General features: G+C 33.6%; 1 protein-coding gene across 1 annotated transcript in view; it reads left to right on the forward strand.

Annotated features, from left to right (window-relative positions):
- Positions 1-10,226: 10,226 nt before the first annotated feature.
- LOC123682028 (chorion peroxidase-like) overlaps positions 10,227-23,343 on the forward strand; it is a 34,296-nt gene continuing 21,179 nt past the window's right edge. Inside the window, exons 1-3 of the mRNA XM_045620406.1 lie at positions 10,227-10,351; positions 12,989-13,470; positions 20,323-20,449. Coding sequence (XP_045476362.1) covers positions 10,347-10,351; positions 12,989-13,470; positions 20,323-20,449 — 614 coding nt within the window. The 5' untranslated portion in view covers positions 10,227-10,346. The remainder of the gene's footprint in view (positions 10,352-12,988; positions 13,471-20,322; positions 20,450-23,343) is intronic.

Here is a 23,343-nt window from a genome sequence, read left to right on the forward strand (position 1 = left end):
TCAGGTATGACTAAGCGAATACCACAAACTCACAAGTATTACAAGTACATAAGATACTACTCAGAGCCCAAGTATTCATCCTTTTGAAAATAAGATATGTCTTACGGCTCTGGGATCTCTCATGTCGCCTTCTTTGCAAGTTCACCAGTTATTTCAGTTACTATACGCCACCTACCCAAGACATTAACGTTAAAAAGCACCAATTCAAGACTGTATATGATCCTGGTTTCCTGCCATCAATAAATCCAGTGCTTCTATGTTTTGGTTTGAAAACTAGTCCCTCCTCGTGTACCGTTTTAGGCTTGGTACCATCGAATTTGGTTCAGTTGATGTTTACTTACATTCCCGTATTTCTCCTGCTATTATCAAATCTCATGTCATAGTCCTGTATAACATCCCGCATCTTTTTCCACAATTAAAGGTTGAGTTGAGTTGGTTTGATATTTTTATTCATTTTAGATTGCATAGAACCATTGAACTGGGAAGAAAACTAATGCAGTTTCTTAACCTCGTTCAAGGTAACATTTGTCTAAGTTAGTGATTTTCAATTTTTTTGAAATATAGTCCACTCGAAACGTTCTCGTTCACGAAAGTCTCAATATGTATTGAGAAGATGTTTCGAAGATATGCCGGGATATCTTCGAAACATTATAATGTTTTGAAGATAACAATGTAGGTATACATTATACAATTTTTCTATCAATTGGAATTTTAATGATTTTCCTTACACTTTTTTCAAGATTCCTTTGAAAAGGGGGAGCTGAACGTAACTCACCCTGTATATTTCAAATTGCTGAATACTAACGCACAGTGTATTTTAAACTAGGTGTTCTTTGCCAATTTGTGAGGGGATTGCGGAATTTCATGCCGGGACCAGTAGGTAAAGGCATTTTATTCAATGCCAACAGCCTTGTACAGGGTGGGCAAATTTCGATGTTTTAGCACTACAACTTTTAAACCAGAGGAGATAGACTAAATCTGATACCCCATTCTTGCTCTCTTTTTCTGAGAAACTAACAAGGGTAGTATTCATTCTTGGCCACCTTCTTTTGTCTTCGAGTTATAAGCGAAAATTGTAAAAATGACGATATCGAAAAACATTTATATCTCCGCCAATATTGATGATAGAGCTTTGAAATTAAAACATTATACAGGCACTCTTTCACGTAGAATCCAGTGGCGTTCTCGTATTTTCAAAAGGGTTTTTAATTACGACGCTATAACCCAAAGTTATGTTTTTTCAAATGGGAACACTAGATTTCTGTGCCATTTTCTGAAAGCTTTAACTTTCTTGATTTCAAAAATATATATAACATGGTGTGGTTTGTATGAAAATAAATAACAGAAAATGGTCAAAAACCTTTTTTCACCTAAGAGTCTCAATATTTCTATGGTTTCAACTATTGATGAGCACAGAAAAATTGAGCTTTCTATAACAAGAACCGTGTCCTTCCATCAATTTGATTATTTCTATGCTTTTACTAATTTCTACATAATTCGAATCTAGATTTATTCTATAAAAATAGTTTTGAAAAATATGAATGATCTCGGAAAAAATTACCTAGGTAGCTTATACACAGTTTCAAATATTCATCTATTGAATTCGGTGCGAAATATGGAGAAGAAGTGTCGACTGTGCATTGTGCAATTGTTGTCATTAATAGGTTGAATATTATTTCTTGTTTATTCCCTTCGTAATTGAATTGTTGAATTCAATCATATATGCGTTGTTTCATATGCTATTCAGAATGGATTGGTACTTGTGCGTATTCATTCTGGAGTCCTATCTAAATAATCTTCTGATACATCGATCCCAATACAACTCTTTCGATCGGAACATTCGACCTTGTGGATCTTTTCGTTATTTCCAAATCAATTTTTAGATGAAAAATTTATAAAACATATCTAGATTCGAATTTTGTAGAAATTAGTGAAAAGCATAGAAATAATCAGATTGACGGAAGGACACTGCTCTTGTTGTAGAAAGCTCAGTTTTTCTGTGCTCATCAACAGTTGAAACCATAGAAATATTGGGACTCTTAGGTAAAAAAAGGTTTATGACCATTTTCTTTTTATTTATTTTGATACAAACCATATCATTTTATATATTTTTGAAATCAGAAAAAATTAAGTTTTTAGAAAATGGCACAGAAATCTAGTGTTCCCATTGAAAAAAAACATAACTTTGGGTTATAGCGTCGTAATTAAAAACCCTTTTGAAAATACGAGTACGCCACTAGATTCTACGTGAAAGAGTGCCTGTATAGTGTTTTAATTTCAAAGCTCTATCATCAATATTGGCGGAGATATAAATGTTTTTCGATATCGTAATTTTTACAATTTTCGCTTATAACTCGAAGACAAAAGAAGGTGGTCAAAAATGAATACTACCCTTGTTAGTTTCTCTGAAAAAGAGACCGAGAATGGGGTATCAGATTTAGTCTATCTCCTCTGGTTTAAAAGTTGTAGTGCTAAAACATCGAAATTTGCCCGCCATGTACACTTCACGCCTACGAGGTAAGATAAAGGTGACTGCTAAATCAAAGACAGAGTATTTACCGAGCAGTATAGATACACTGTGTCCGCAAAGTATGGAACAAATTCATTTTTAGTTGAACAGGCCATATTAAGAAATAATCCTGAAACACGTCGATTTTTAATTTTAATTACTGTATTTCAAAATAATAATCTACCTTATTTTTTTCTTAATGGAAAACCCCCCTTTTTTCTCAATTTTCCGATTACTCTAGCTGAGCTGATTCCAAAAATGTATCACATGTTGATTCCAATTGGTACAGGGTGGACAATAATACAATAGTTTTGTGTGTACTCATAAAGGAACGCGTAACATTCTTTATTAGTTAAATAAACAATATTATCAAAAATACTTATTGTCTAGCGGCAATTGGTTTGAATGTAACACCGTGTAGTTTGTTAAATAAGAAAAAATTTCTTTCATATTCTGTCCGCAAATACCAAACATGTTTGGAAAAAGCTCATTTTTATTAATCTATAAATGTAACAAACTGAAGGGGTTACATTCAAACCAATTGCCGCTAGACAATAAGTATTTTTTATTGTTAATTTAACTAATAAAGAATGTTACGCATTACTTGATGAGCACATACAAAACTATTGTATTTTTGTCCACCCTGTACCAATTGGAATCAACATGTGATACATTTTTGGAATCAGCTCAGCTAGAGTAATCGGAAAATTGAGACAAAATGTGTTTCATTCGAAAAAAATGACGGTGACGCCATTACTCGAGAGTAATCCACCCTGTATATTAGATTATTATTTTAAAATGCGGCAAATTAAAATGAAAATCGACGTGTTTCAGGATTATTTCTTAAAATTTTCTGTTTAGCTTTTTAACTAAACAGAAAATTTGTATATTATTTGTATATAATACAAATTATATATACTGTGTCCGTAAAGTATGGAACAAATTCATTTTTATGAATTTGTTCCATACGGACACAGTGTATATAATTTGTATTGTCCAATTCATCTAAGGTGTTCCATAAGTCTCATTATTATTGTGTAATTATAATATTTTAAAAATGATCAGGTATTATCGAGAATTTAAAAATAACAACTCAGAAATGATATGTTATCCGGTTCCAGTTTCAATATTCGTATCAATCTAAATAGTGATTACTTGGTAGCTACAATTCAATTGAATGCTGTCTACAGGTCATCGAAACTCGAACGTGACGCTTCTTGCATTTAATTTAATGCTACTTTGCTACTCACGACAGAAAACAAATGCAATTTCTTTCTTTTTCCTATGCGTTCAATAGTAACGCCTTAGGATATTTAAGCTCAATTTCTCGATATCAAGGACAAATTGAGCGCATGAAATGTACTGCATTGCAATCTAGTTGACCTGATGGGTATAATATGATAGCAAAATTCATACTTAGATGGAAGAGAAAGCATGAAATTGACATATTGATTTAATGGTGAGAATCCTTCTGCTTGTGACATGTATATTGATAAAAATTTGATTTGAATAAGAATTCGTGTTTCTATGAAAAAAGCAAATGATATCAATATTTCCTGCCCTCAATAAATCTAAGATTCCATTTTCACCTACAATGAACTTCAGGCCAAGTAGTTTTGGAAGAAAAAATACCTCATGGTATCGAATATTGACTAGAAATACTCACTGATGCCATTCAGCATTCCCGCAAGTTGAAAAAACTTTGTGCTTCACTTTCTAAGCTGACACAATTTACAGCAATTCCTAGTAAATCAGTAATATTTAAAACATATCAAAATATCTTTAAAGTATATCATTATTGAGACTTACTTGTAGGTCTACCTGGTAGAACAACTTGAACGGGAGAAATATTATTATTATTATTATTTGAACTGGGGTCGTTTTGCTTCGGTAAGCCTTCCGGGAACTGCGATCATGCAGATCTTTTGTTCACTACCCTACTCATTCATAGAAACCCAGGGAGGTCGTCAACGACGTTAATAAAATTGACAACCTCCCTAGGGGCCTTGGCCATTACCTCTCTGGTATCCAGGACCGGCTTGCCCATGTGAATGGTTCTTAGGCCAGCCAGCTCTGGACACTTGCATATCAAGTGTTCAGCCGTTTCTACTTCCGATCCACAGAGCCTGCAAATCTCGTCTGCTGACTTACCCATACGGTACAAATGATGTTTGTACCGACAGTGCCCCGTCAGCAGTCCCACCATCACCCGAAGCTCCGCTCGTGACAGCTTCAGGAGTTTTCTGGTGTAAGTAGGTGAAATCTTCACGAATTTCTTTGCCTGAGCAAGTCTAGGAGTGTTAGTCCAGTGGATTGTCCTACTGTTCAACTCCCATAGCTGGACCGCAGCTTTGTATTGGTCTTTTCCTATCCCACAACGGGAGAAATAACTAGGCATGAGATTCGGGTTAAATTTTCGGGTTAACATCTCCTACTGTGAGAGCTTTTATTTTGTTAGTTACATAAAAAGTTCGAACCTTTATGTTTTTGTAATAGCGTAACGAGTACTTCCTCAATATTTGAAGTTGATTCATTATTATCTTCTTAGATTTGCGTCAGGTATGATGTTACCTAAGTATTATATCTCCGAATTTTATATACTTATAAATTTGTATACGAAAACTCTTTTGTTGACGGCAGGTCGGCAGATACGTCGGTCGAACCTTGTCGTTTGACACCATTTTGGCTCGGAAATTTGAAATTCTGCAGGGAGCTTGGAAATCGGCAGTTTCAAGTGCGAGATTTTGTGGACACGGGTAATTTTTTTTCCGGATTCTTCTTGAATTTTCTATGGTTCCCCACACATCCATGAGTCAACTGTTCAAACTCTCACGTGAGAGATTCTTTACCACCACCAGGCAGTACTTCATCTCCAACAGAGTATTCGAGGTTTGGAACAGATTGCCGACCGAGATAGTTTGTGCGCCTAGTGTGAACAGTTTCAAGAACAAACTTGACTTGTGGGCCTCACAGAATGCACTGTGTTTGTGAAATTGAATTGTTTTTTTTTTTTTGTGATCTTTTTTCATTCAATAGCACGAATTTTGTTTTCATCCCTTTCTTCTTATAATTTTTTTTCAATATTTTTGTAAGCTTGTAATTTGTGACAACATTACTTATTTTAACATATTTTAGAGTTTATAGGCTAATCCTCAACTCTGTATCACGTTATAATAATAATAATAATAATAATAACTCTAGTTACTCCAATATACGGAACTCCTCTATTGAAAGATTTTTCTCTTTAGATAATGAAATTGATCACGATATTCGAGTACTGAACCAATCTCTAAAATTTCAGGTTTCTGGGTTATTTTTTTTAAAGTTATCTTATACCTATACATATAATTCATAATATGATGAATTCGTCATAACTCGGAGATAAATTATTTCATCGAGAGTAAGTCATCGTCAATTTTAAAATAATGGTCATAACAAAATATACTATTCGAACTTAGTAGTATCTGAATTATATGGGAAATGAGTATAATAGAAAAGAAACAGCTTGAATTCTCAGATCAATTATAAATGTAAGGAAAATCATATTAATGGCTTTTTAAAATATACAAGACTCACATGATTGAAATTAAAAGAAGGGAAGCATTACCTTGACATTGAGTAGAGAAAGTAAATTTTATCACATGCATAAAATTTAAACGTTCCATTGTATTTGATGAAAGCTTCTATCAAGAATCACATGATATCAATTAAAAAAATTGATATGAAATATGTTTTGCATTCCACAATAGTTTTTTTATAAGTATCTGTTACAAATGAACTCACAGATAATTTTTTTCTTGGTATATAAATTACAGAATCAGTTCAGATGAATTCACAGTCGAAGTTTTCGAATCTTGAATTACCAATTTTTAATTGTCACAAATATATGAGGGGCACTTCTAGGACCTGACGATCTTTATTGAAAGGTTTATTGAGAAGAGATATAAATAAATTTCAAAATATTTAATACTTATTTGTTATTTTTCATCTAGTGTTTAGTGAGAATTTCAACCCACGATAAATGGTTCCAATATTTTCATTTTAATATCAGCGTGTACCTAATATTTTCTTGAATGATATGGTTGGGCTACGATTGAATTCTCACACCATAAAAAAAAGATATTTTCAAGAAAGTTCATAACTAATCTCACATGAATTAGTGATTTCTTTGATGATCCAATAGCTGCGTAAGAACATTTCAGTACATCGTTAAACATCGATTTTTTACTTTTATGGATATCAGCTCGTATGTCCCTATTCAAAATCCTAGAACTTCATTGATTATTGATTAAGTCTCCAAAAAAGATGGTTGAAAGTAAACTTCACCTCCTCATCATTTCTCATACAATCATGTTCCATAGGATTTGAATCCGATAGAAAGAATGGCCACGGAAATAAATTAATGATGATTGTTTCTTGAATAACTTTATTATTTTATTGGAGAATATCTAGATCAAAACTTATATTCCGGAGTAGGGCTGGAACTTTTTCGCCCTTTTTGTATTCGAATATTCATCCATAAATTTATTTGATTATTCAAATAATTCATTCAAACAAATATTTATGCTTGATTATTCATGAGTAGTCATGAATATTCAACTATTCGTTGATTATTCAATGATTATTCATTGCTTATTCATTGATTATTCATTGATTATTCAGTGATTTTTCAATGATTATTCAGTGATTTTTCAATGAATATTCAGTCAATATTCAGTGATTAAACTCATGTTTTAATGAACCAATAAAATCCGAGCGTTTTGATGAGTGGATATACCTTTTGCGACGTGGTATAATCGTTTTGGTGTTTTGCCTCTCGCCATATACGATCTATTAGTGTGACGTCACACACCGCCATTTTTGGTTCTCCTGTCAGTGTCAAACAAATAAATTGTCATTCAAATTAGTACGGTCTCGTTGAAGGAATTGGCTTATTTTCATAAATAAGAGTATTTGAGGAACGATTTCAGTATTAATTGATAGACAGAAGGAACGAGCTTAATACCAGTAACTTTGAATCCTGTATCATTCCCCAGATTTTGTAAAAAGCCGTGTTTATTAGTTGAACCTCAAGTTCGAATTTACGGCATTAATCTCGTTCCTTCTGTCTATCAATTAATAGTAAAATCATTTCTTAAATAATCTTATTTATCAAAATAAGCCAATTTCTTCAACGACAAAGTACTAATTTGAATGACAATTTGTTTGTTTGGATTCCGAACACTGACAGGAGAACTAAAATGGCAGTGTATGACGTCATCACTAATATAGCGTATTGCGACCATTTCCACAGTAACGTAATTGGACGTTCGCCAAAAAAATAGAAGTCAAGCTCAGTGAAATGGCATTGAATTTTGCAAAAGGCAGCGCTACGATTATAGTTCAATTAATACCTAGAACAATGAAAACCATAGGACAACGATCGCACACATTTTTATCCCTTCGAGTGTACAATTACATACCAGCGTGTATTAAAGCAAGTAATAGCTTAAATATATTTGAATTAAAATTGAAAACGTGGATAGGAAACTTAAGTTCTCAGGAAGTTACGAATTTGTTGGATATTAAGAACTCGTATGTCCATACCTGAAATGTTGGGGGGAACCTTGGTCACAACAGCGGATTAATTGCATATTGGGCTCTTGATGCCTTGTAATGTGGTGTTGATAAAATGTTGTGTATATAATCTATTAGGTATTTGAATGTATATATATTGTGTACATTAAGAGTAGAACAAATAATTTCAATGTAGATGCCTCAAACAAGGTGCCTACGCACCTTCGAGGTAAAGAATAGTTTATTGATTTACCTTTGTATCCATATTTAGAATGAATTTTACTCAAATATGTTTGGTATAAGAAAGTGTACTCTGAAAAATGTTTTAATTTTGCTCAATAAACTTATAATAATAATAATAATAAAGAAAAAATTAAAAATTTAATTTATATTTTGATTATACGAACCTCTTCACTCGACGTATTTCGCGAAACACCAGTCGAGTTGCGCTCTCGTGACTCGGTGTATAATCGAATATTTTCTGTGCTCTTATGATATAAATGTTTATTCAATGAATATTGAAAAATATTCGAATATTCTACTCAAGAAACCTAGTCACCCATGATTGGACTAGATCTTCTTTGATATCTAGCAAAAAATATGCATAAATATTTAACAGATCTATTTAACGAACAGGTAATATTGAACAAAGTTTACTATAATCTGATGCATAAATGTAAAAACGTTCGTTATTCCTGGAAAAGTCAAGTATTCTGGTATTACCGGAAAAATTGTCCTATTTTTATAATCAAATTGTCAGATTTTTTTATCACATGTCAACGTACAAAATACAATAGATCCTTAAATAGACGCAGTAAAACCTTCGCTGGGACAATTCAATCTACATAGACCCTTTACAGGTCTAGAGGTACAAAAAGAATCATCAAGCGGATTCTGAGAACATTAAATTCTTCAAGAATACACTTCGTGATCAATTTATATTGAATTATACGGAATTTTCAAAAAACTTTGTTTTCTGATTCAGTTTTGTTAGGGAAGAATGTTACTTCAGTTGATGTGTGTACATGTTAAGACCATATATTTAAAAGAATATAAAAATTCGTCGGTTCGCAATTCAGAATACATAAAACAATATTTGACCACTGAAATAGAGCAATGTCTACAAATAGCAATGCATACGGAATAGGAAGGCAAGGTTACATTTTCGAATGTTGAATCTTATATTATCATTATTAGAACTCTTTATTGCTAAATTCATATGTTAGAATCTTATATTCCATTTTTATATTTTTTCATCGATGAAATCCAAATTTTATTGATTTTTCTTTGGCTGAATACCTTTTTCTACTACTATTGAATGAATAAATCTAATTCAATTGTATCTATCAATTTTAATATAATGTAATTTCCAGTAATTTTAATATTAATAAAACGATTTGTCCGTAGTGAATCACAAAACCTTGTTTTAATCATTCCTGAATAGTGAGTCAAGTGATCATTCAAACTTTCATTCGTAACTTTATAAATATCCAACTACTCACTGAATAGAAAACTATTCCCTGATTAATCAGTGAATACTCAACTATTCACTGATTATTCATGAATAGAAAAGTAGTCATTGATTATTCAACTATTCAGTGAATACTCGACTATTCACTGATTATTCATGAATAGAAAAATAGTAATTGATTATTCAACTATTCAGTGAATATTCATGGTTATTCGAATAATGCAAAATGCAATTATTCGAATAATTATTCAATGATTATTCGAATATTCAAATCATTCATTCATGATTCCCAGCCCTATTCCGGAGCATTCGAATGCAAAGTTACAAGCTTCAACCTAGTAACCTCCGAAAATGCTCACTGCTGTTTTGAGGAAAACGTTCAATGAAAAATCAAGTGGATGGTTTTGAAGCTCATAATAGAAACGAAGTCTTTTTTTCTCTTTATACCTCATGATTAAGATGCATAATCATGCTGCATAATATTTCTTGTTAGAAGTACTCTGTGCAACATCAATCAACAACTTGTCAGAGCTTACCACATATTCGTGACTCCTAACTATTCAACTTTAATCTTCAGGAAGACTAATCAAGCCCTCGATTGTAATTATGAGATTCACACTTAAAACTGGTCTCTTTGCAGAAAAAAAGACGCCTTCGGCAACAAAACTAACTGTATCAAGAGTTTGAACTTTGGTTGAGGATTCTCATTCGGCATACCTATATGTTTTGAATCAGTGGGTGTTACGTGAAGCTCATTTAAAAACTGTGTTGCTGTTATTCTGTATTTTTTATCTGTGATGCGATGCAATTATGGGGTGAGTGTATAATCTAAATGTATTACTCCCAATTTTCTACATCAAAACGCTTGAGTTGTTATAAGAATTCTTGTTTAATTAATTGCAACAATCAACTGTAGTAATATTATAAGCAAAATAATATAAATCTCGCAACCAGTTGCAGGAATATTCATTAAAATTTAATGTTGCGGCGTTAAAATTTTAATCCTCCATTAAACGGCGTCGGTAGACAATAGGATCCTTGCTTTGGAGGATTAAAATTTTAACGACCGCATTAAATTTGAATGAATGTTCCTCCAACTGGGTGTAAGTTGATCACTGTAAAATCAAGTGAAATAAATCCACTAACTTTCATATACATACACCGGAAGAACTTTTTTCGGCAACCGTCCGGGAAGTGCTCACTTCCCGGACGCTTTTTCTCTGAGAAAGTAGCATTTCCCGGCCTAGTCCGGAAAGTACGTTCTTCCCGGACTAGGCCGGAAAAGAATCATAGAATCCATAGCAACCGAGATAACGGCTGACAGTTCATATGAAATTAGTTATCAAAAATTTGCATGTTTTTTGATCGCAATCGCAATAAAATTTGGAAAGCAGCAGCGATAGTGTTATTTTACATGGTTGCCGAAAAAATATTGTACGCAACACGCCCGAAAATGGTTTTTTTGGACTCACAGACTTCCAGGACTCGCTTACGCTCGTCCTGGAATTTTGTCTATTCGTCCAAAAAAACCCTATTTTCCGGACTTGTTACGTAAATTACTATTTCGATGTTGAATCATTCAAAAATCTCAAAAAATAAAATTTTATGGAAAAATGTTTCGAATGAAGAATTGATGGTTTTAAGGGGGAAGTCTACTTATGTTACGACCTCTTTCTTTGCCTCCACCCTTAGGGGAGGAAGGTGTCAACTTTGCAGTTTCAAAAGGGAACCCTTGTATTATATTGCAGATCGTATTCAACATCAAAAAAATACAGTTTTGTACTAACAATTTTTCACGTCTGAACGACCTTCTATTTCATTCAGAATCTGGTAGAAATCTCCAGCAAGCCGCCTATGTTTATGCTCAGAAGGTTTTCCATCATTTCAACGAATAATTGAGCAATTCAAGACTGAAATTCCATATGAATGATTAATGGAACCATTGAGGTCGTTTCAGACGGAAAATCAAAATTCAATTCTTCTTTTTACGGTTCCTTCTTTTGTCGGAGGTTGGTAATCTTCAAGGCAAGTCGGATTTTGCATATTGATGTAACCGCGGATCTTGAGATCCGAACCTATTGGGCAAATTTCAAGTTTCTAGGTCTTTTTGTTCGGGGATTATCGTGTTCGGAGCTGGACGGACGAATGAAATCGAATTTGAGAACAGATTCGTCATCGGTATATCAAAAGAGGTCAATCAATAATTTGTGAAAAAATAATCGACTGTCGTACAGTTTGGTCATCGCGGGAGCGTCAGAGGGGAAATGAATGGGCACCAAAGTTTGACTGATACTCGGAAAGCCACGTGTTGGCGATCCTTCTCAACCAAATTTTGTCAAAGAAACACTTTGATATACTTATGGGTATCGAGGAAGCATCACTAAACTTCTCCTGAACTTCCGTTAATTTCAAAACATCGATTTCAATCTGAAAAAAACACATTTCTATGGGATATAACAGTTTCAAGCATCGTGCAAAATTTCATGTTGATCGCTTAATCAGAATCATTACGTTCATTAAGAATAATGCAAAATATACTTAATATTTCAGAACCTACGGAGTTCTAGGATTAAGGATGTTGATATGACATAATGATCATTATGTCATATCAACATCCTAAATCCTAAACTCAAAATCTTGAGCTTCGGACAAAATATGTCTGTACCATTCGAATTTTCAGCTGAATATATTACTAACGACAAGTTTAAACTGATTCGTAGTAATAAGGTGAATCCGTTTAGTCAGCGGTTAACAGGATAATTTTTGAACTAAAACTTTGCAATTTTAAATTTTCAGGGTATGTATCCGATTTCAAAAACCTTGATTATGTACTTCAATCGGTATAATTCTACTAGGGGAAGTAAACAATATTTCCGCGACCTTAGAACGGACAGAGCCCAGAATTTGAGTACTCATTATTATTATTTATTTATCACTTAGCTAGTAAGAAAATGGAAATTAAAATTGAGATTTTGCGTGTATGTAATATTGAATAATGATAGCAGGCATCGTTAAAAATATTGTGTTTATAGCGTCATCAGAACATATTATATAGGTACGAGTAAAATATTGAGAAAAGGATAAAACACTGCTTTTTTCAGATATTTTATGGTTCTGATTATGTTATCAACAGCAAAATTTTTAACAAAACTTGATTAATTATTCTATACTATTTAACGCAAGATTAGTGTTTTCTTATTTGGGTAATTATGTAATCGACTGCTGTCCCAATAAATCTCAATAAGTGTCTTCCTCATTTTTTGTCCGGATTTCCACTAAGAACTGATCTGAAATATACAATGTTATGAATTTAGTTTATTTGAATATTTTGATGGGGATAAGTACCTAGTGAAGTTTTGAAATACCTAATAGTAAATATACTATATATACAAATCATTTCGAAAATTACCTTGTAATATTCTCAGCCAATATTCTAATAATATTTTTTATAGGTACTTCGGAAATGGATTGATGTTCCCATTGACAATTATGTCATTCTTATTTTCAACATTATCAAGCAATACAATTAATGATCACATAATGAATAATATTTCCGACTACGAATTTCCAAACGACACCATACCAATAAAGACTTTAACCTCCGATAACCAAATAAGTACAAATGTAGAAAGTAACAGTACAAAGTATATCAGAAACATATCAAAAAAGGAATCGAAAAATGTTACTTCACTGGATGATATCGTACGCCATTCCGCGGTAGAAAAAGTTTCTAGAAAAAATAAACAGTTCTTCATTGGATTCACTCAGGGTAAACAACATTTTCCGGAAGAATTTCCTCGAGAAGAAAGCTGGCCAAGCGAAGATCATTTGTTGGACGATCCAAAACAAAGAGAAATCGATGATGCTGCCGATTTGGGATTGAGCAATATGAAAGAGTTGCTTGAGGTCAAAGAACCCTTGTGGTATCGACTAGGTGAGTAGAATTGATTAAACGATACGGATGAAGCGTTCGTTGAACATTTGCATTAACACGTTCAATATGGATTGTTATGCATTGTCGAATGTTCCCATTTCAAGGTCAAAAAAAAATTAGATAATTTTCACTAGACAAAATTCGTTTTATAATGAATGAATGAATCTTTACTCTACAATGGTTTGTGAATCAATAAATGAAAATTATTTATGGGTCAAAATGCTTCATTTCTCCCAAAATTTCAACATCAATCAAACATATCCCATAAATGAAATCACCAAGAATTTACATTAATTTTATCGAAAGTGGCCTTCTGCTAGATTATACAGATGAAAGAAAATATAACGATTCATAGGCCCTAAAATACTATTTTTGCAGAGGACAAGTAGGTATTATCGATTTAATGAAAAAAATAAAGAATTAAACTGAATTCCAATAATTCAGTAGAAAATGAAATGATTAATAAACACTAAAACCAACGCACGTTTGCAAATTTTTGTGATTTGTGTGTAAGAAGCTGATCAGAAAACTCTGGTCAGCGCTGGTTCACAACATAAAGGGTGTTCAAAGTATTAATAATAATAATAATGATCGTCTTTATTGGACGAATGTTTAGCTTACGCTACTCTTATACTTTAACCCAATGACGATAAAAGCTACAAATGTAATATTATCATTACTTTTGAACCTATTTGGAAAGTTTTTTCCCTACTTTGCAACTAAAAGTCCCATCTCTATAGTGAAAGACCTTCATGTGAAAATGCGAGAGAAATAGGTTAAAGGGTGTTTTTCTCTCCCCACGCTAAGAAATTATCAATGGTATCGAAAGAAAGCTTCGTAAAAAGCAGTCATTCTACAAAAGTCTCATCTTGATAGTGAAAGTACTTCATTTGAAAATTCTAGGAAAACAGGTTCGAAGGTGTTTTCCACCCTCTCATCTCCTCGCTAAAAGATTCAGATTGGGGCCAGAAAAAACCTCATCAAAAAGCAGGAATTCTACATTAAGTTTCATCTTGATAGTGCAAGTCCTTCATTTGAAAATGCGAGAGAAACAGGTGCAAGAGTGTTTTTCACCCCCTCATACCCTCGCTAAGAAATTTTCAGAATTGAAAGAAAGCTCTGTAAACAGCAGACATTTCACAAAAAGTTCCGTCTTGATTGTGAAAGTCCTCCATGTGAAAATTCGAGAAAAACAGGTTCGAGGGTGTTTTTCACACTCTCATCTCCTCGCTTAGAGATTGGTTTCAGGAGAAACCTCATCAAAAAGTGGAAATTCTGCAAAAAGTCTCATCTTGATACTATTACTACTGAGATAGTTCATTAGGGAACATATATGAACACAGGATCCTCTCTTTTGATGAATTTGAGTAGTTAATCGCAATTCAGAAATAATTGAAGTGAAGTAAAAGAGAAAAAAGACAATTTTTATGAACAATAACTAGAAAAGACTCTATTAGTTTATGAACAACAGTGAGAAAAATGACTCAAAAGTGTAAATAAGTGATTGGAACAGATGGGCGGGTTTTTCAAATCCTGATAACGTCTGTTTGTTTACTCTTATCCATTGGCGTACTGTCGAATTGCTTAGTATGGATCAATCAACAAACCAACCACAGAGTTCTAATATGTCAAAAATGGATTCTGACCGAATCCAATAACACAATTCTTACTTAGTTAAGGCAGCAAAATGGATCTCTGCCTAGGACGGCAGACTAGCGATGGGCCTGCATACACCACACGACCGATGTAGCTGAAATCAAGCAAGACCTAGCAAATTCTGGTCATAATGTCAGAAATATAATGAATGGACAACTAAAGAGCCACCGGACACCTCTTTTTGTACTCTCTTTTGACTTGGAACCATTTCAAAACAACAAAGATGTGTATAGAATACGCTATCTGAGAAACAAAGTTATAAAAATAAAATCCACTAGGAAATTGAAAGGAATCACTCAGTGCACAAAGTGCCAACAATACAGATACACTGTTGGAGAAACTCAGAAAAATGTTTTATTTTGGTACCTTTTGATGCTCTGTATCTTAGAGACATAATTTTTTGACGTTGTCAATATTTTGTAGAAATTAGATTTTTGAAGTTGTCAGTTTTCCTGAATATATTTCACGAGAATATAGTTATTTGAAGCCTCCTTTAGAATCATATTTGTTTACCATTCTCCATATTAGACGTCTTTTTTCACCGGGTAGGTGTTCTTTGGAGACGAAACACACACTGAGTGGAGGAACACATAACACTACAGTTTGCAAAAAAGCCGAGACTCCCCAGCAACATGCACTCTATGTGGTGGTGCCCACCCCGCAAATTATAAAGGCACTGAATTCTACAACAATCTGATGAAAACAAAACGCAAATAACAGACTAAATCTCCAACAGAATGGGGAATTAATAAAGAATAACAAAATAACCTCTACACAACAATCAGAAACCCAAAAAGTCTACCAACGTCCAAAAACTCAACAGAATCGACACGAATCAACAAGAACTTCTTCAAATCATCTGGAATTCATAAAAAGTAATGCCGATGCTGTCAAAAATACCAACATGGAGCAATTGGGAAACATCAACGACACTATGAATCACTTTCTTGTGGAATTCTAAGTCATGTTCCAGCAAATAATACTACAAAACAGTATGATTATGAATATGCTCATGAACAAAATTTGATAACATTATAAAAATTGAAGAATCAAATGCCAATGACCTCCTACCATATAAGAATGAAGTATAAATTTTCCTTCTTATTAATTCAATAGATGTCCTATTAGTAAGCTTCACTTCACTGAGAAATCTTACTTCAACATACCACAATACACAACTCACACCATCAATCATCCAGACAAAACTTCCCACGTAGGAACTGAAATCGTAAAAAACACCATAAAGCAAGAAAGTACGAGAATGAACTTCTACAAGCTACAACAATTAAAAAGTCTGGTACTCGCTGCTGAATAACGTCATAGGACAACATTATACTTCAAACGACCAGCAAACATTCGAGGAGTAGCGAGTTCTTGAGGCGAAAAGAGAGCCATTCAATTTTTTGCTGAGATTAATATGGTAGATCCATCTCAAACTCCTATCAACATGCACACCCAAAAATTTAACACTATGAGCTCTCTTGAGTTGGCTGTCTCTGAATTTGATCACAAAAGGCACTTGAGGAATAGATTCTCTTTATTGGAAATCAATTAATTCGGTTTTGTCTAGATTTAGTATAAGTAAGTTTCGATAGCTCTGTAGTGACTGTGTCCGCTCACAGATGGCCCTATGGCTGTATGCGCCACAATACATCGGCCCCGGCGTATTTCAAGAGGTCGTCGGATTGCAACACAGTCACTTCTCCACGATGCTGTGAGAAGATGTGTCTTGGGCAGAGATCGCTGGATAACCCAACTGAAGAGTCCACCACCGATCTCGGGACGAAACACAAAACCGCTGGGAGAGCCCACCTATAATTTGGCTCGAGAACGACTCGCCAAAGCACCAATCTGAAAAATGCATAAGTCTATTGTAGTTCGTCCCGAGGTTCGTCCTTTGTTCTAGCTGAGACCCCATCGACGTGTCATACCTCCCAAAAGGTTCAGGATTACTGGATGTGATTGACATAGTATTAATGAAAAATGTCAGACAAGATTTCACACTGAAAACCATAGAGGATGGAACTTCTGATCATAACCCTATTGAATTTATTCTAGGAACAGGACCTTATAATGAAAAAATGCAAACAAGAGATTATACGGACTGGAAGAAATTCAATAACAATTTGAAATTGAAAATTACAAAAATACCACAGATTGACACGCCAGAAGAACTCGAAGATAGAGTAAAAGATTTAGAAGAACACATACTGAAAGCATATGAGGAGAGCACGAAAAGAGTAATCAAACCAACAACAAGACACAATGAAGGAGAGACCCCTAGAGAAATAAAAGAATTAATCAAAATCAACAGAAGACTAAGGAAAAACTATAGAATATATAAAACAAACGAAGACAGGCTAATACTGAACAAACATAGCCAAATCTTGAAAAATGCACTCAATGAACTGAGAAGAAATAGATGGAATAAGAAAATAAGCGAACTAAACACAATGGATCATTCCGCATGGAAAATGCGAAAACATCTTAGGCAAGAAAACACAGTAATATCACCACTCCATGGTATGAATGGAATGGTGTATACAAATTACGACAAAGCGAATGCCTTAGCCGATACAATTGAAAGGGAATCTAGGATTAATTATAGAGAAGACGACGATAATGAAAACTCGAAGAAATAATAGACGAACATGAAGAAGAAATGAAGACACTACAAGAAGAGACAATGACGAGTTCAACCTCTCCTACAGAAATCAAAGAATTAATCAGGAAACTGAAAAATAGAAAAGCACCAGGAAAAGATAAAATCACAAACACATGAAAAACAGCCGATTTACCAGCCCTAGGAAAGATAATAGAAAGAGTAGTTGCCAAGAGACTCAAAAAAGAAACCGAAAATCTGAATATTTTACCAACAGAACAATTCAGATTCAGAGATAAGCATTCAACTGAACAACAACTTCTCCGACTAACTGAGTATATCACCCAGGGCTTTCAAAACAAACAAGCTACTGGACTGCTACTACTAGATGTAACAAGAGCATTTGACAGAGTATAGCAGGAAGGACTAGCCTATAAGATGAGAACAGTAGGATACTCAATTAAGATGTGCCGAATCATCAGAAATTACTTGAGGGATAGAAACTTCTAGGTTAAATTAGAAGATGAAAAATCAACGCTAAGAAACTTAGAAGCAGGAGTCCCACAAGGCTCAGTATTAGGACCTCTCCTGTATAATATATACATCCATGATATACCAAGGAATCCGAGAAATTTGCTTGCCCTTTATGCGGATGACACAGGGATTGCAGTCAAACACAGAAGAACAAATATCATACACCAGAGATTACAAGAAGCAGCAGATGAAATAACCAAATGGTGCATTAAATGGAAGATTGAAATAAATGGACAGAAAAGCCAAGCTATCCTACTACAAAAGAGAAGACTACAAATGGAGGGAAAATTATCAATTGATGGCAAAAAGAAGCAAAATACCTAGGTGTGATCATGGATACGGGACTAACGTGGAAACAACATGTTAAGTATGCGGTGGATAAAACCAACAAAGCGATAAACAGTCTATACCCAATCATCGGAAGAAGAAGCCGAATGAACATAAACACCAAACTCAGGATAATTAAAGCCGTTGCCAGACCCCAAATCACGTACGGCTCAGTGGCTTGGGGATACGCGGCAAAGAACCACATCAAGAGAATTCAATCAACGGAAGATAAATATCTAAGATGGGCAATAGATGCCCCTTGGTTTGTTAGAAACATCCAAATCTACAGAGACTTAAAATGGGACAGAATAACTGACTACATGGAGAAAAAAGCCGAAAGAATATTCGAAAAATTGATAGAACATCCCAACGAAGAATTGAGAAGATTAATTGACTACGACCGTGCCGAAGATGCAAGAAGAATGAGAATATACCGCAAAAGACCCAGGGATCAATTGCGAAACGATGACCTTAAAATATAGGAAACACAAGAAAACACATAAAATTGAAGAAACAATCCGAATAAAAAGGACTCCCGAATAACCCAGCACAATAATGTGCAAGTAGAAATTTATCCGACCAAGAGATAAATGGTTTATAGGCTTTATGCCCGAAACCTAAGAAACAGCAGGTTAGGTTTAGTGAGTATTCTCGCTCTTGATGAGCCTGGACCCTCACACTAGTTCCTTGGGATAAGGTCCGTCTGTAAATGGATTCACCCTGCTTCAACAATAAAAAAAAAAGACGTGTCATTAGCGAAAAGAGTGATAGAGCCGGCCTTAATATTATCAGGAACATCGTTAATGAATAACAAAAAAATTAAAGGACCCAATATAGATCCCAGAGGTACTCCCATAGACAGGGGATAACTTCCCAACCTGCAATTCTTATTATGAACGGAGAAACTCCGGTCAGACAAACAACTAGAGATCCACCTCAGAAAAACTCGAAATCCTAAACTGTATATGAAACAGAACTGTAAACAGTAAAATGCTCGCCGCTCGTGAAAGATCAAAAAATACGAAATAAAATATGAACTCCAAGAATTGACAGATGGCAGTTTGAGTAGATTTACCCCTGCGGAAGCCATGCTGGGAGCCTGACATTATGGAGAACTTTTCTAGATAATACGCCATTCTGCTAAATTTTATTTTTCAACTTTTTAATCTTTTCAGTGCCTATCATGATTTCTTTCTTGAGTTTCTAATTCACTACTCCTCCTCTTTGGCTATGTGATGTCCTTTTCAAAAAAGAGAATGAGAAACTTTTCATCATTGATAATATATTTGGGGAATACTCCACTTTTATGCATCTCTGCATAAAATTTGCATTCTGCTGTTGATCACTGTCACCTATTTGTTGTAATCTGAGAAATATATTTGTATTGAAATTAAACAAAATTCAGTTGTCAAACCAATGATGATCTCAGGTTGCAAAACTGAATAGTGGCTTCTTTTGAAATAATTTCATCGTCAAAATAATGATGTAGTTTGCAAATGAATTTCCTTCTGGCACAACACAAGTTAAATGGTATACCTAATTATTGTTAACCGGTTAACTCAAGGACATGAATATATGTCTCATCCTAAATGTAATAAAAGAGCTTTACAAATGACCTTACATGATTGAGCTTGATCCGTGATTTGTTCATCAGTATGCAAACCTGAACAATTTGATTGAATATTTTTCATGTAATTGCCTGAATAAATATTCAATTCCCAATATTCTTGTAGGCCTCACTTTGGATAGGAATGAGCCATCCGTTCACGTTGCAAACTTTGGAAAGCCATCTCATAAGGCTTTGGGATTATCCCATTTCGGTTATGCTGCACAAGAAGCTACTCGGAAGATATCTACAAGGTGAGCAACTCTATTCACAATAATAGCTGAAACTTTATAAGTAGTGTTTTACCTTCCATGATTGTTCAATATATACAATTGAATTACATTATTCTATAGTGAAAGTTATAAAATTTCGAATATTCTTCAATAATTGGTCCTAAAAACAAAACAAAGCCTTCCAAATAAGTAGGTTACAATTTAAAATTTTTCAAAAGCAGTCTTTATCAAACTCGTTGATTTGATGAAAATTTCCTTTCACTTTGCAAATTAAATATTGGTCATTTTTCAATTTGGAATGAGAAAATCAATCGTAAATACATCTTCAAAAACAAAAAAAAGTTCTCATAAATATAAATTTTCTTATGAATTAAGTTAGAAAAACAACACGATTTCTGATCTAATGAATAGGAGATTATAAACTGAAGAAAATCCCAGAAACATTCTACAACCTATAAATGTTTCAACCAACATCTTCTATATTTCAATCTATTATGATATGCTTGTGCAGGTAACTCTTATTCGATGAATTGTTTAGGTAGTATATTCGTGTACCCTATTATGAGGATACCGATATATATTTTCTAGGTATATTAATTTGAATATTTCTAGAATAAAACTCAGCTATCAATCCTTTAACCTTTATTCTCGACTGACTGCACGAATCGTCTCCGCAGAGATTTGTCACGCATGTTATGATAATGAAAAACTCTGCTTGCGCAGAAAATAAAAATAACAATAGTCATCATACATTACAGTTAACTATTTCGGAAAGGTTTGAAATTGAATTTTTTGATAACAAATTATAATATTTCAATTATTTCTGGTTACCATATTCTTAGAAAATTATCTGAAACATAATTGATTTTTTCATCCTACCACTTTATATAATTATAATGAAGTGGCCATCCTTATAATTAGAAAGATAAATCAATAGTTTGACAATTGATGAATGAACATTCTCTAGTATTACTGGTAGTTAATCGCAACACATGTGTATAAAAATAAGCAGCGTAACTATTTTAATGACAGTTGCATAATTACGGATGAAAAGCTATGATCTAAGAGGAAATGCAGTTGATTGAAATGTGTTGAGCAATGGAAAGTAATGAAATAAGTGGTATCATCCTCTATAACACAAAATTATATAAGTTTTTATCTGGAATTAAACATAGGCAAACTCCACCCAATAGAAACTGCAACTATCTTAGAATGGATAATATTTGCAAACAACTTCATTGAATAATTCTCAAGATAGTGCTGGTCCATTGAAACTTTAGGTCTCTCCAACGACATATTATTACCCTTAAATAAATTAGACTTTCAAGAGAAAATGTAAAGTTGATTTCAAATGATTTTCCTCTTGATAAGAATCAATAAAGAAAATTTCAGGATGATATTTCTCCAGAAAAATGTTTGACTAGTCACTTTTTCATTAAGTATGTGTTCTCTTTCCGCTATAGAAAAGTAATCTTTCTGTCCTCAGCACAACAAAAATGCTCTCCCTAGTAAACATATTATTGGAATCTGTCCGGTGGCTATAAAATGAATCAGTACTACTAATATGTATATGCATTGATTAGAGTCATCCTATTTATTTCAAATATCGAAAAAAATTTTGGAGGTATTTTGTTTTATGTTCATTTTTTTTTTAGTTCTAATCTAATTATGCTTCTGTGAGATCTTTCAAAAGCTCAGATTGTGAGAGAGACGGGAGAACCGGTTGTTTTCTGCTCAGGCTCTGTTACTGTGCTCCATTGCACTTCTGGTACAGCACCACTATTTTGTTAAGCAATAGTTTTTCAAAATCATAGTTGACATATTATTCCCATGAGGTTGTGGTAACCAAACTATTGAGCGAAGTACATGGTTTCGTTTCCTCATATGACAAACTGGTCCCAACAGTTTTCCAAATTTTTTCACTTTTACCGGCCGAGAAGGTCCTTTACAAGAACCAAAAAGTGCTTCATTTTTGCGAACTGTGACAGCATGATTTTCACCATTTTGTAATGAATTTTAACAATTTCTTTGAATCGGGTATCGTTCCATTTTCAGTAATGAGGTGGTTTTTTTTTATTAACGATAACATAAGAAACAAAACTAATTATTGATTCGGTCCTTACTTGGCAGAAATTTATCATTAATAAAATAAAATGAAATAATTTTCACTGAAATATTTGATTGTTAGCAACAATCTTCATTGTAGCTTCATTTCTGACAGTCAGAAATGTTGCCTGATGAAGCCACAGTGTGGCAAAACAATTGTTGCTAACAATTTAAAAATTCAGTGGAAATTATTTTGTTTTAGTTATTTAATTATTTATTTATTCATCACAGCTTACTAAATGAATTTTTATGATTATTTGGATTTTCCTAAGGATTTTGAGAGATTTCTTGCAATTTTTCGAAATTGTTAGCAGATAAGGCAAAACCACAGAAAACCGTTAAGTAATAGATACAATTTTATATGTAAATTCTTTCAACTAAGAGTGTTCTACCAAGAAAAATGTTCTGAACAATAAAAGCAGACACTGTTCCAAGAAAGGGATCATCCTATGGATTTGCAATATAAATTGGTATATCACGTAACATATAAACACTGAATTGAAACAAATAATATTGATCATAAATATTGGCTTTTTTCTCCATTTCATGAAAATTTCATTTTTATCCGGTTTATGATCCCGGAAATATTGGATAATTTTATTCGAATATATCCCTCCTGTCAAAAATTCTATGAAAATGGAATGCAATTATCGAAAATTACAGCGATAATTACACTGTAGGAAGCGAAATAGCACCGCGATAATTGTTCTGTTCATAGATGCAAAGTTTCTATGAATCTTACACAGTTCGAATCTATGGCATCTATGGAATCTATGTCACTTTGACAATTTAACAGTTTATTCGGGAAA

The sequence above is a fragment of the Harmonia axyridis genome, chromosome 6 (genome assembly GCF_914767665.1).
Source record: "Harmonia axyridis chromosome 6, icHarAxyr1.1, whole genome shotgun sequence".
NCBI lineage: Eukaryota > Metazoa > Arthropoda > Insecta > Coleoptera > Coccinellidae > Harmonia > Harmonia axyridis.